The sequence below is a fragment of the Falco naumanni genome, chromosome 4 (assembly GCF_017639655.2).
Source record: "Falco naumanni isolate bFalNau1 chromosome 4, bFalNau1.pat, whole genome shotgun sequence".
In the NCBI taxonomy this organism is placed as follows: Eukaryota; Metazoa; Chordata; class Aves; order Falconiformes; family Falconidae; genus Falco; species Falco naumanni.
In genome coordinates, this window is record NC_054057.1 from 101,707,837 (window position 1) to 101,721,627 (window position 13,791).

Genomic DNA, 13,791 nt, shown 5'->3' on the forward strand with positions numbered 1-13,791 from the left:
CATCCCAGAGGGAAATACCCAAATGTTTGCGGCCCCGGCCCGCTCCAGGTTCCCGCCCGCCGCCTCATCCATATTCACGCAGCGGGGCGGGGCCCGCCCCCGGGGCTGTTCATTATTCATGACGTTTCGCGCGCTTTTGCGGCCACGTGGGTCAGTTTTCGCGCGGAATCCGGCGGGGCAGGAAGAGGCGGCGGTGATGGCGGTGAGCGGCCGGGCCGGGGCGGCGGAGCGGTGTCAGCCCCGTGGGTGCCGGCACCGGTTCCTCCCCGCCGCGGGAGCCTTGGCACTGCGGTCACGGTCGTGCGGGGCCCAGAGGGGTGTCGGGGGAGCGGGGGGGGGATGTGAATGGGGGAGCGCGCGCCGGGGACCCCCAAAAGCCGAGGGGAGTTTCCCCCGTGCCCTGCGCCGGAGGAGAGACCCGGAACCGGGCCTGGGCAGGGGGGCCGGAGCCCTTCGCTCCGCTTGCTCTGGGCTTGGAGGATGGATCTCCGCACACTCTCCCATGCGTTCCCGTTGCCATTTGCAATAAGGGCTCATTATTTTAGTCTTATCCCCAAAGACTCATCGCTGATCCATGCCCCCCCTCTGCCCGCCGCCCCCCTTGCAGAGCTTCCTGGAAGATCTGATAACCTTCTGCCCCGGGCCGGGGAGGGGGGTGCCCCGGGCCCCCCGGCCTCACCCGCTCCCCCTCGTCCTTGCAGGACTCCTCCGAGTCGCAGGCGGCAGCCACCAGCCCGGTGCGCAGCTCACGCCGGGGCGATGCCTTCACGTCCAGCCCCGGTGGGGACCTGCCCCCCTTCGAGGATGAATCCGAAGGACTCCTGGGGACCGAGGGGCTCCCCGAAGAGGAGGAAGAAGGGGAAGAGCTCATCGGGGAAGGGATGGAAAGGTAAGGAAACAGGTGGGAGCCAGCTTTTGGGGGGGTTGTGTCTATGGATGAAGTTTTGCTAACGGGATGTAGTGCAGCCAGCGACATGGGGGGCTCTCCGCCGCGGTGGTGGCCCTCTGCTGTGCTGGTGGCTGAGGTGAGAGGGCTGAAGAGCTACTGGATAGTGGAGAAAAGTGAGGGCATGGTGTCATTTGAGTCCTGGAAGAACTGAGCAAATTACAAGCAGGGAGCAAAGTGCCATCACGATTCAGCGTAGGTAAACCAAGATCTCCCTGGATGAATGATGTGCATCAAGCCTAGATCCTTACTCCTGCAGGCATAAATTTTGAAATTTTTTCACTCAGCCAGGCCTGCCGGCAAGCTGGTGAACTTTAGAATACAAAGGCTTGAATGTTGGCATTCATAACTATGGTGCTGGAGCCCTTTGTACTGCAGGGCATCTTCTGCTGTGAAGTGCCTTCCTGCTCAACGCGTTCTGTCTTGCTGCAGAACAACTATCCTGACACCTGTGCAGCAGTAGCCAGAGAAGGGCTGGAGAAGGGCTTTCTGGAGCCTGGCCTGATTCAGTCCTTTCTGTGTGTGCTAGGGACTACCGCCCCATCCCCGAGCTGGATGTCTATGAAGCAGAGGGCCTGGCCTTGGACGATGAAGATGTGGAGGAGCTGACTGCCAGCCAGCGGGAGGCTGCAGAGCGAGTAATGAGGCAGCGAGACCGCGAGCTGGAGCAGGGCATGGGCCGCATGAGGAGGGGGCTGCTTTACGGTAGGTGGAGATGAGCTGTACCAGGCGGGCTGCTGATCCCTGCGGGGTTGGGTGTAACCTGGCCCTTGTGGGGAACCTAGACTCTCACCCTCATATTACCATGGAGGCCTCTCTAGAGCTCCAGCGTGTTTGGATTCTTAGTGAAATTACTGGCTGTGGGCTTGCCTGGACTTCCCAGTGTTTTGGGGAGTCCCTTTGTTTTGGGCTTCCTAGGAGCTCACTTGTTCTGTTCTTCTGGTTGCGTGTTCGCTGTTGATACAGTCAGGATCCTGGGCCTGTATCAAGGCTTTGGAATTCTACCGAGTGTATGCTGTCGAGTGTGTTGGTGTCCCTGTAGAGACTTTTGTGGGCTGGGTGGGAGAGCTTGTGATGCACTTGAAAGCCCCTTCCTTGGCCTTCCTCCCTCAGTGCATTAATGGGCACAACTGTGTACTGTTGCACACACATCTTATTCACCCCCATGAAGTCTTTAGTGATTTTGTGGAAGATTTATGAGCCAGGCTAGAACTGAATTTAGGTTGGGCCTGGGGTGGCTCTTGGTTTGTATCCCAGGCTCTGACCTTGCTTCCACAGCCTGTGCAGTCCAACTGTGACTAATCCAGAGGGTAGGAATGGGAATCCCAGCTCTTGTAACAATTTTTCCTCCCAACTCCTAGACAGTGATGATGAAGATGAAGACCGTCCTTCACGGAAGAGGCGGCTGGCAGAACGGGCTGCCGATGGCATGGAGGAGGAAGATGAAGATATGATTGAGAGCATTGAGAATCTGGAAGACATGAAAGGGCATTCAGTGAGGGAGTGGGTTTCCATGGCAGCTCCCCGCCTTGAGATCTACCACCGCTTCAAGAACTTCCTGAAGACCCATGTGGATGACCATGGGCACAATGTCTTCAAGGAGAGGATCAGCGACATGTGCAAAGGTAGGGCTGGGTGATTAGAGGCTCTCTCCTCTTTATGTGGGTCACAGTACTCTGCAGTGATCCAGTCCATAGGTGGATTTTTTTCTGCCAGCCCTGTTTGTCCCAGACATTGAGTCAGCGCTTTAAGAAACTCTGATGGTGATGGAGATAAATGAATAATGGAAACATCTACTGTCTTCTTTGATTCTGGCTGACTAATTAGAAGGCCCCTGGCGTCTACTACTCATTAATATTCATATCGTAGAAATGCTAGCAAAAGAATATGTGGGGCAGCAGACAGTGGTCTGCAAGTTTGCAGCCTGAAAGAGACAACAATTGCTTGCTGTCTGTGCCAGTTACTTTCTCACACTGGAGACTTGGTTATCCAGCAAGGGGACACAAATAGGCCTTGTGACTTTGAAAACCGTGTCAGTGTTGCAGCCTTGTATTCTGAAGCCAGAAGAAGCAGTCATTAAGGCTGTCATTGATAAATTTTAAAAGCAGAAATTGTCACATCTAGGAACAGCTCACGTAACTGCAGTTGTTTGTATTTCTTTATATTGAGGCAGAAGTTCCAGAAGCTTGAGTAGGGGATCAGGGTCAGTGTTATACAGCTAGAAAATAAAAGGCATTTGTCTTGTCCCTTTCCAAGAATGTAAGATGCAGGAGGGTTTTTTTGCCAGCCATTCAGCACAGTTGTCTCTCCCATTAACTTCTGTTTCCTGGAGGTCTGTGGGAGAGTTGCATGCTGGGCTGACACTTTTGAGTCTTAGGAGCACTGAGCCTGGGAAGTATCAGTGCTGAACTGGAGAGGAATAATTACAAGCTTGGTACTGATGAAGAATTTGTCAGAGAAGTAAATTGAAAAGTTTTCCACCCGTTTTCAAATTGGTGGCCTCTAAATATTTTTCAGGGAAGACAGACGTCTGTAAACTGCAGCCTGCAGGTTACAGGCTTGTCTGTTCTGGCTATCTTTTGCCTGAGAAGTGAGCAGGTTGAAAATACAATTCACCCCATCTTTTTCTTAAGAGAACAGAGAGAGTCTGGTGGTGAACTATGAAGACCTGGCAGCCCAGGAACATGTCCTTGCCTACTTTCTGCCTGAGGCCCCAGCAGAAATGCTGAAGATCTTTGATGAAGCAGCCAAGGAAGTGGTGTTGGCCATGTACCCCAAATACGATCGTATTGCTCAGGAGATCCATGTCCGTATCTCACACCTCCCTCTGGTGGAAGAGTTGCGGTCACTCAGGTAAGCAGCAGAATTACTAGCAGTGGCTGTGGAGCCTGCAACAGGCTTTGGGGTGCTCAGGAGGAATCATCTGCTAGTTAAATAGTTAAACCTTTGGATAAATGCCAACAGGATGACTGATCTTATTACAGGAAAAAAGTCTTACTAAGGATGAACTTTCAGTGTCCCTGAGGTAAAACACAAACCTGGGTAGAAAACTCTACTGATAACTGTTTCTTACTAGGCCTTTGGTAGTTGTGCCTTGTAGCAAGGGTATTTCTATAGGGTGTTCTGCCTTCTGTGCCCTGCAGGCATCCAGCATCAATCTGTCTTTCCTCAGGCAACTGCACTTGAATCAGTTGATCCGGACCAGTGGAGTGGTGACAAGTTGCACAGGGGTCCTGCCTCAGCTCAGCATGGTCAAATATAACTGCAGCAAGTGCAGCTTCATCCTGGGACCCTTTTTCCAGTCCCAGAACCAGGAGGTGAAACCTGGTTCCTGTCCAGAGTGTCAGTCTCTTGGGCCCTTTGAAATCAACATGGAAGAGGTAAGAGATGTGCTTGCCTGGGTGGTGCTGTCTGCTCGTCCTGCCCAGGCTGCTGCACTGCCGGTTCCTCCCAGTCCTGCCTTGGCTCCCACCCGGAGCAGGCTTGATGCTGGGAGGGTGGTCTCTAGCTATATCTGGGGGTCTGTGAAGATAGATCTTGTCTGTTAGAGCTCTTGACCTGAATCTGCCCAGTTTAGCAGCCAAAAGTCATTTACTGCCTCACTGTTAAGTGTTTGGGTTGAATCTTTCGCCACAATCATCCCTGTGGTACACAGTTACCTATTCATGTTGTAGAAATGCAGACACAGGCTGTCCAGCTCTCCTTCCCAAGTTAGATCAGTATTTCCGATCTGCCAGCTAAGGAGGACCATAGCAAAATCATTGATGTGGACCTTCTGACTTTCATTCTTTTCTTTGCTATCTTTTAAGTGGAGCATCCTCCTCCTAGGAAATGGTCCAGTATTTGGGTGGACAAACACTGTGGAGGCTGAAGCACAGTGGTGAGATGTGGCAGAGTACTTTCCTGTCCCCTTTGTTGTCTATCGCATCCTGGAGTTGCTCCTCACAACCTCCATCCTCCTCTGCCCATAGTTTTCTGACCAAAGTATAGTAAATCTGAATGGACCTTCTCTGGTGAGGTGCTTTTCAAAAACATTGGCTATGCTGATGCCTGCCAGGCTTGCTAGGTAACTTTTGTTTTGTTGCTGCAGACGGTCTATCAGAACTATCAGCGCATCAAAATCCAGGAGAGCCCTGGGAAGGTAGCTGCCGGCAGGCTGCCCCGCTCCAAGGATGCCATTCTCCTTGCCGATCTGGTTGACAGTTGCAAGCCAGGGGATGAGATTGTGAGTACATTGTTGAACTCGAGTACGGGGTGAGCAGAGAGCATTTTTGAACTCTGGACATCATGGGAACATCTGTGGGGACTTGAGGAGGGATTGTCCTCAGATGCATTTGGGCAGCTACTTTTGAGAATGGCCTCTTAAAATGGAGAGGGGGCTGTTTTGTACCGTGCAGACACTGACATCCAGCCTCCTGGTTCCCAGGAGCTAACAGGCATCTACCACAACAACTATGACGGCTCCTTGAACACTGCCAATGGCTTCCCAGTGTTTGCGACTGTGATCCTGGCCAACCACATTGCTAAGAAGGACAACAAGCTGGCTATTGGAGAACTGACTGATGAAGATGTGAAAGTGATTGTGGGTCTGTCCAAGGATGAGCAAATTGGGGAGAAGGTGAGTCAGCCTCAGACATCCTTTCTTTTCCTGTTGATAGCTTGACATCGCCTGGCAGCCGGATCAGAAAGTGATGAAAAGTGTCAGTTGGCTAAGCAGTGGCTAAAGAAACTTCTAGACATCCCAGTTCCCTCTGAATGGTCTTCTGTAGCTCTCAGACAAGCTGTTAATGAGAGTGAGTTACAGGAGGGAAGTAAATAAGAAACTTCAATTGTACTTTTGGGCGTCACATTTTCTGTTTCTCCCTTTCCTCCTCTGAGCCTTCCACATCACAACAGGGCTGGAGAACGAATGAAAGGCACTCAGACACTACTTACATTTAATCATTGTTTTGTCTTTCCGTACCTTGAAAGCAAAGTGGGGGAAGTGTTCTGAAGGGCCAATGCTTGGGCCTTCAGTCCCCTTAAGGGGATGTTATTACTTAGCTTAAGCCCTGGGAGAGATCTTAGCTTTGCTTGTCTGCATGCTAGGACCTGAATCCAGTACTTGAAAGAAGAAAGCTCCTCGATGGGTCCGTGTTCAACGTCACTTGAGTCAAGTTTAAGCTCTGAAATAGGGGGACTTCACTCTCTTTTTTTTCACTTTGTTCATGCTGTTTTTATATTGACTGCTGTTCCCCGTGGGTGAAGCAGCTTCAGTTGAGCCAGGACTATTGTAACATCAATAGTCTCCAGCATCAGGCTATTATCAGAATGCCCTCGAGAAAATAAGCCAGTTGGTTGTAATATTTGACCATGATGACAATTCGTGTGCGGTGTAGCCCATTCAGCTACTATCACACGCAGTGAGTAAGTCTCAAATCAAGGTCCCCAGCTTTGCAACAGCTGATAACAGCCACTGCAGTGTGCTCTGTGTATAACAGGAGTGTGGAGGCAGTGGCAGTTAGCTTCCAGCACCAGACTACACAATCTGCCATAATAGCACCATTTTTTAAGCACCTTTAGGGGACTCTGGGTGGGTAGTTACCTTTGAAAAAGCCCCATCACCTTGGATAATAAAAGACTCTGGAGACAGCAGTATCATAAGGGTCGCTGTAGAACCTTGATGATGTTCATGCCAAATTCTGTCCAGAATAGGAAATGATATTCCCTGTTCAACTCTTGGGTTTCCTTTCAGATTTTTGCCAGCATTGCCCCATCTATTTACGGACATGAAGATATCAAGAGGGGCTTGGCTTTAGCTCTCTTTGGTGGAGAGCCCAAAAACCCAGGTGAGTGTCACTTGCGTCACTTGATGTTACTTCACTCTGCTGAAGGCAAATGAAACTGGGTTTGTGCTGCTGCAATGAAAGCGGTTAGAGCTGTCTGTGTGTCTTGGTGATAGATGAGGTAGTAGGCTGGGGATATCTGTGATGGAAGTGGCTGCTTCTGTCATGCTGAAAATTCTGGTGTGACAGTAGAAGTGCTAAGCCTGAAATCAGCCGCTGCTGCAAACCTGGGCAAGGTATTATCCCTCCTCCTCTAGGAGGTCATGTTTGATGCCCCTTCAGCAGCTGGACCTTTTGGCATCCTGATTTGTTGTCATCTCCTTAGAAGGGTGTGTTCGGCAAGGTTAGAAATGCTGTTTTACACATGTGACCCCTCCAAAGCTGACTTTCCCTCGACTTCCCTGTAAAGTTTTTTCCCTGCCTGCTGTTTGCCTTCCCTTCAGCTTTGTGGTGTTCAGGTCAGGGTAGCTATCAAGCCATGCACTCAGGTGTCGATGTGTCTCTCCCATCACTGTTGTAGGTGGCAAGCACAAAGTCCGTGGTGACATCAACATGCTTCTGTGTGGAGACCCTGGTACTGCAAAATCACAGTTTCTTAAATACATAGAGAAGACATCTAGCAGAGCAATATTCACCACTGGCCAGGGTGCTTCTGCTGTGGGCCTCACAGCTTATGTCCAGAGGCACCCGGTCAGCAAGGAATGGACTTTGGAGGCAGGAGCCCTCGTGCTGGCTGACAAAGGTGTCTGCCTTATTGATGAGTTTGACAAGGTGAGGCCCAGTGTCATCCCTGTGGGAAGGATTGGCTGTGGAGGGACCAGCTGTAACCTCTGCTATGAGGAGACGCTGTAACTCATGGTACCATCTCCCAGCTGACCCAGGTTCCTGCAGTTTGCTTAGACCCTTGCTGGCCCATAGTGCAGTGTGCTGCCTTTTCAGAGCATCAGGAGCTGCTTCCCCTTGGTGTGTTGGGCAATGGGGTGAAGGCACAGGTTCTGTTTTAAGTCATTCTTGCTTTCTCATAGATGAATGATCAGGATAGGACCAGTATCCATGAAGCCATGGAACAGCAAAGCATTTCCATCTCCAAAGCAGGCATTGTCACATCCTTGCAAGCCCGCTGCACCGTTATTGCTGCTGCCAATCCCATAGGTAAGTGCTGAGAGATCATAGGACCGTCTTGGGCTTTCAGCATCAGTCCACAGTCATGAGAACTGTTCTACAGCTGCCCCTTGCTCTACCTGGTTCCTTCTATCTGGAGCAGAGATGAAGTGAGCAGTAAAGTCTCCAGTAAGCTTCTGGAGGTCTGTGCTTCAGAGCTTCAGCCTTGGAGCCCATGTTTGACTTCAGTTGTCTCTGTGATCCAGGTGGGCGATATGACCCATCGTTAACTTTCTCCGAGAATGTAGACCTGACAGAGCCTATCATCTCTCGATTTGATATCCTGTGCGTGGTGAGAGATACGGTGGACACTGTGCAGGTATGAATCTGAGCTTGTGCTGGGCTTGTGGTACTGCTGTTGGGATGCTCAGCTGCAGTTACCCACTGAGTTTTGCTGTCTGGTGAGTGTCTTCAGTGTCTGTTTGTCCACTGCTGTCTCCAGGATGAAATGCTTGCCCGGTTTGTTGTTGGCAGCCACATCAAGCACCACCCAGGTAGCAAGGAGGTAGTGAACGGGGACATCATTCTTCCCAACACATATGGGGTTGAACCCATTCCCCAGGAGATCCTGAGGAAATATATCATCTATGCCAAAGAGAAGGTCCACCCCAAACTCAACCAAATGGACCAGGACAAGGTGGCCCGGATGTACAGTGACCTCAGGAAAGAGTCTATGGTGAGAATATTGAGGAAGGGGGAGAAGAAGTATGTAGACTGCAAATCAGCCTTAGACTGCTCCAGCATATGTTGACACATTCTTGCCATGCCTGTCACAAAAGTCTGTGCCACTATTTTGTGAGAGACAGGCAGATCCTGCAGTGTCTGCTGAACAGATGATTCTTCATCTAAATGCAGTCTCTTGCCTGTTGGTGATCTGTGGACTGATAGAGTGGACACATATACTAGTGCCTGCCATGGCAAAGTCCTCTTACTGTCACCCAGTCTGGCAGGCACACAGGAGATGTTTGCATTCACTCAGACCCATATGCTCCTCATACATTACAGGGAGCTGTTCTGTGTAGAAATGCCCTCCTCTTTTGTCTGTGGGATCTTTCAGGCTTGTTTCATGCTCTCCATGTGGAAGAGGAATTTGTTGAGATCAGAGGGAGATGTTTGGAGCTTGGGAGACTGTCTTTTCTTTTGTAATTGGCTTTTTGTTTCTTTAACTCCTCCTAAAAGTTGCTGGAGGAAATGACATTGCTGTTCCTGGAAAGGCACTAAACAATGGCAAAGAGGGACACCATATAGCATCCCCTTGCATGCTGCTGAATTAAAATGTTGGACAGGGGAGCCTGTACCACGCTGCAGAACATGCCAGCAGGTGGCAGAGCCTCCTTAGCCTGAGACAGTCCTCAGAGGTCCAGGAGCAGCTCCCTGCAGAGTAAAGTATGTCCTAGGCCAGAAGCCAACTATCTTGCCCCTTGTCTTTTACTCTTCAGTAAGGAGTTGCCTTCTCCTCCTCTCCCCGCTTAGGCGACCGGCAGCATCCCCATCACAGTGCGTCACATTGAGTCCATGATCCGGATGGCCGAGGCTCACGCCCGCATGCACCTGCGGGACTATGTGGTGGAGGATGATGTCAACATGGCCATCCGGGTGATGCTGGAGAGCTTCATTGACACGCAGAAGTTCAGCGTCACGCGGAGTATGCGCAAGGTAGGCACTGGCTGAGCTGAGGGCCGTAGCTGCACCCCAGACCCCGTGGCTTTGACTGCAGCCTTCTTGCGCTGCCCTGGCTGTGGGAAGAGATTCTTCCATACTCTGCAGGGGTCTGTCCTGCAGAATCAGGCACTGAGCCCCTGTAAACGGAGTACTGCAAGTCTGAAGGCACTGCTGCGTGACTGCTCTTCGTTAGTGTGTGGTGGGGCGATGTATTTGTTGGGGCTGAGAAGGAAATGGACCCCGAGCTTCTGTATTAAAAGCGCTGCCATGTCTCTCTTCTTTTTTCGACACTTTCCCTGCTATTTTGGCACATGACTCCCGCTGCTGCTGCTGCCAGGTGATCCAGCTGAGCAGGCAGTTAGTTTCTTCACGTATTTTCTAGGGCTCCTCAGGGGACAGTTAACTACAGAGCACACTCTGTGGTTTCGTGCACAGCCTGCCCTTTTCTCTGAGTGGCAGGGGCTGGCTCCGAACAGCTCTTGGCTGGCCACAGCCTGGCATTTATCCACTCTGAGTGTCTGCCCTCAGTCTGGACAGCTCGTGGCCTCTCTCTTTGGCTGCAAACAGCCGGCCAAGTGTGATGTCTGCTGGGGAGGCACAGGGCAGACTGGGTTAAGGGAAGCTGCTCTACGCCTTCCCCAGGGCCAGCGCTCCCACAGCTGCTTCACCTGGGAGCAGCACACCTCCACAGCTGTGTGCTGCTAGCCCCCAAGAGGCTCCAGGGCCCCTCCAGAGACTTTAGATGTGTATAAGAGCAGCCAGCAGAGGAGTGTAGTGGCTGTCATTGCATGTGCAGGTGGCATCTTGGCAAGACTGAAGTCTCTTAAGAGACACTAAGGGCACAGGTGACAGTAGTGTCATTTGGTTCCCCTTGTGCTCTGTGGAAGGAGGGGGGAGGTTGGTGCTGGGCTCAGGAGACTGCAGTGCATCGCTCAGTTCCTGACCCTCTTGGCTCATCTCATCTTTCTCCCAGACATTCTCCCGCTACCTTTCATTCAAGCGAGACAACAACGAGCTGCTTCTGTTCATCCTGAAGCAACTGGTTGCAGAGCAAGTGATGTACCAGAGAAACCGCTATGGAGCCCAGCGAGACACCATAGAAGTCCCAGAAAAGGATCTGGTGGATAAGGTATGGGCTTATCGTAACAAGCCTTCCCTGGAGCTGTTCCTGTTCTCTGCAGCCTCAGAATCAGAGGTGTTCTCTGATTAACACCAGTCTTTTTCTGGTATCATAATTCAGGAAGGGACGTTACAGGTCTATTTCACCCAGAATCAAGACTGCATCATCTGTCTCCTGCTCCTCACTTGTCTGGAAGCTCTGTATTCTTTCCCCTCCATTCTCATGCACCCCCATAAAGCTTTGGGTTTGGAGTGGTAAATCCTGAAGTACTGCTGGTGCTTTGCAGGTGAATGAGAACACAAGTTCCCTGGCACCTGCGTTTGGAGAAGCAAAGAGCAGAAAAGTATCTGTTTGTATGAACTTTCCCAATCCTTCCTGAGGCTCATCCTCCTCCTTTATGTATCTTCATTCTGGTCCAGGGGATGCGCTCTTGACTGGCACTTAATGTGCAAAGTATTGACCTTGCTTGGCGCTAAAGCAGTATTTGATTCCTTGGTTGCTGCTTTTATGCTCTTTGCATCAAATGTGCAGAGTAACTATTTCCAGAGCCACATCTTGGTGCTGCCAGTGTGACCACCTGCAGCCAGAGGTCTGCAAAATTGTCTCCCACCCAGTGAGGTATGAGGGGCTTTTGGATAATAGTTACATTCTACTCTAGTGGAAGTAAAAGGACGAGCTGAGAGCAAGCAGGTGCTGAGCCAGCATCCTGTCTTTGCTCAGCTCAGCTCTGCCAATGCTCCTTCCTCCTGACCTGCAGTCTCCCCTGCTACTGCAGTTCTGGTTCCTGCTGAGCAAAGCAGAGATTGCTGTCAAATTTTATGCAGCCTCTGCTATGGAAAACCACATGGTTTGTTGTTTTGTTTTGGGGTGTTTGTTTTTTTTTTTTTTCTACAAATAAACAGTTACCTCTTCCCTCCCTCCCTCCTCCTCCTCCCAGGCTCGGCAGATCAACATCCACAACCTCTCAGCCTTCTATGATAGTGAAGTGTTCAAGATGAACAGGTTCAGCCGGGATGTGAAGCGGAAGCTGATTGTCCAGCAGTTCTGAGGCTGGCAGCAGTTTGCCACGTGCTCCTGTGAGATGAGACCTCTGTCGTGCAGCCCTCCCAGGAACACTACAGAGATCATGATCCAGAGGGACTAAGCTGCACATTCTCTTGCTTGCTTTGTGCCTTACGGATTAAGCGAGTGCTGAGCTGCGGAAGACCTTGTAAATAGAACAGAATTAAGTAGTTAAATGCCCAGCCAAGTCTGTTTAGCAACTTCGTTCGCGGTTTTGCCTTGTAGCTAAGCACAACAGGGAGAGAATTGCTGGCCACATAGATGGCACGTTTGCTGTTTGTTTGTTGCTAGTTGTTACGGGCTAATCTGCAGGAGGGACCAAGTGAGAGCATTCAAAAAGCATTTGTCTGCCTTATCCATGCCCCTTGGATTGCAAGTACCCTCAGGGATTCTCTTTTCCCATGTCTGGTGACTGTACAGCCTTCTGGGTGATAATTGAGATGGCTTTCAACTCTCTGTGAACCAGCCAGCCTCTCAGCTCTAGGCCTTTGTGCCTGACACTTGACATTTCCCCAGGTGCCTACGTGGGTTGACCTTGTGCTTGGTTTCTGCAAGGGCGGGGGGGGGAGGGGGAAAGATGAGAACTGAAAAAAATTGTAACCTTTTCTAATGTTAGTGGTTATCTGTATGGGCAGTGAAAGCTCCTTCAGTACCTACTGGGGAATGTCCAGAAGCCTTGGGGAAGGAGCTCCCCCTGCCTTGCTGGGTGCTATGTCTGTGCAGCTGTCAGCAGATGTGAATTTATGGCTGGATTGAAGTGTTGGCACCTAAACTGAATGCCATTTCTCACAGCCATTTGTTGAGGGTAAAGTATCCATGGTGCTGTTTTTGGGAGTAGCAGTGGAGGAGCCCTGAGCTGGAGATGCTCAGGCAGGACAGGATGGGCTCAGTGTTGACATGCAATTTTCTCACTGTGTGTGTTTTGAATAGATTTGTTTTTCAATACTTTGTGTTTCCTCCTCTTTTTGGAACTCCTGCAACCACAGCGGGAAGAGTATAAGTGAGCAACCTGGATGCTGGACCAGCTGCTCAGTGGTTTGTGGGGTTGGGTTTGGCTACAGACACATCCTGTGTTTGCTCTTCAGGTTAGTAGGAACTGCCAGTGCTGGTCTCTCAACTATTCCACATCTTTGCTGTGGATGGATACCAGGACATGGTTATCCACAGGACAGTCTCACGAACGCTGCTTTTCCCACCAAGGGCCTGCCTGCTGTAGCTCTTTCCCTGTCTTGCCTGCTTATTGGAGCACTGATGCCTCTGTGGGCCTCTTTCCTGTAAATTTTTTGTATCGCCTTGAGACTGTCCCGTCACAGTATGTATTTCCCACCTCCCTTCCTTTCCCACTCTTGGGTTGGACAGCCTTGATCTCGTGTCTTGGCTGCCACTGGATTCCAGTCTGGGAGAAGCAGTAAACCCTCTCCAAGACACAGCTGAGGTCTGTAGCAAATGTGCTTTGCCTGGCTAGACACGGGACCGTAAGGCATCTCCAGCCCCCTCCTGCCTGTGCCTAAGAGAATTTGTAAGCTGGCTGCTGCAGTTCTGTGCTGGCCAAGCAGAGATGTCCTTGGCTGTCAACACCGTGGGGTTTGTCATGGTGATGTGCGTGCGTGTGTGTCCTCTCAGCCTGGTTGTTATTCAGGAGCTAGCAGGGCTCGAACCCTGCTGGGGGCTTAGCACATGACACTCAGCCTGAAACTGGCTCCGCATGTTGCCTTTTCTGTCTGCCAGCTCCCTCCTGTGTATTTGTTTAACTGTTTTGGCTGGTTTTTTCCCATCCCACTGGGTCTCTGACTACCAGGGCTTTCCACAGGCAGCCCACAGAGACATGCCTTCCCTGGCATGCCTTCCCTGCCTGAGCTAGCCCTTTGCTCCCTGAATGCGTGCCTGGGTCAGGCATGCGCTGGAAATGGCAGAGCTGCTGTGTGCCTGAGGTTCCTCAGGGCTGGGCACAGAGCTTTTAAGCACCTCATCTCCTGCTGCCAGAGGCCGTGGGCAGAGGTGATCCCTGGGCAGAG

The 13,791-nt window shown here is 51.1% G+C and overlaps 1 protein-coding gene across 1 annotated transcript; it reads left to right on the forward strand.

Moving 5' to 3' along the window:
• The first annotated feature begins 103 nt into the window (after positions 1 to 103).
• Positions 104 to 12,721, forward strand: MCM2 (minichromosome maintenance complex component 2). The gene is made up of 16 exons (XM_040592218.1): positions 104 to 202; positions 702 to 889; positions 1,476 to 1,651; positions 2,308 to 2,571; positions 3,580 to 3,799; positions 4,119 to 4,326; positions 5,037 to 5,171; positions 5,373 to 5,564; positions 6,681 to 6,774; positions 7,292 to 7,542; positions 7,797 to 7,923; positions 8,139 to 8,251; positions 8,375 to 8,608; positions 9,406 to 9,588; positions 10,568 to 10,723; positions 11,652 to 12,721. The coding sequence occupies exons 1-16, from the start codon at positions 119 to 121 to the stop codon at positions 11,760 to 11,762; spliced, it is 2,736 nt and encodes a 911-aa protein (XP_040448152.1). The 5' UTR covers positions 104 to 118; the 3' UTR covers positions 11,763 to 12,721.
• Positions 12,722 to 13,791: the final 1,070 nt, after the last annotated feature.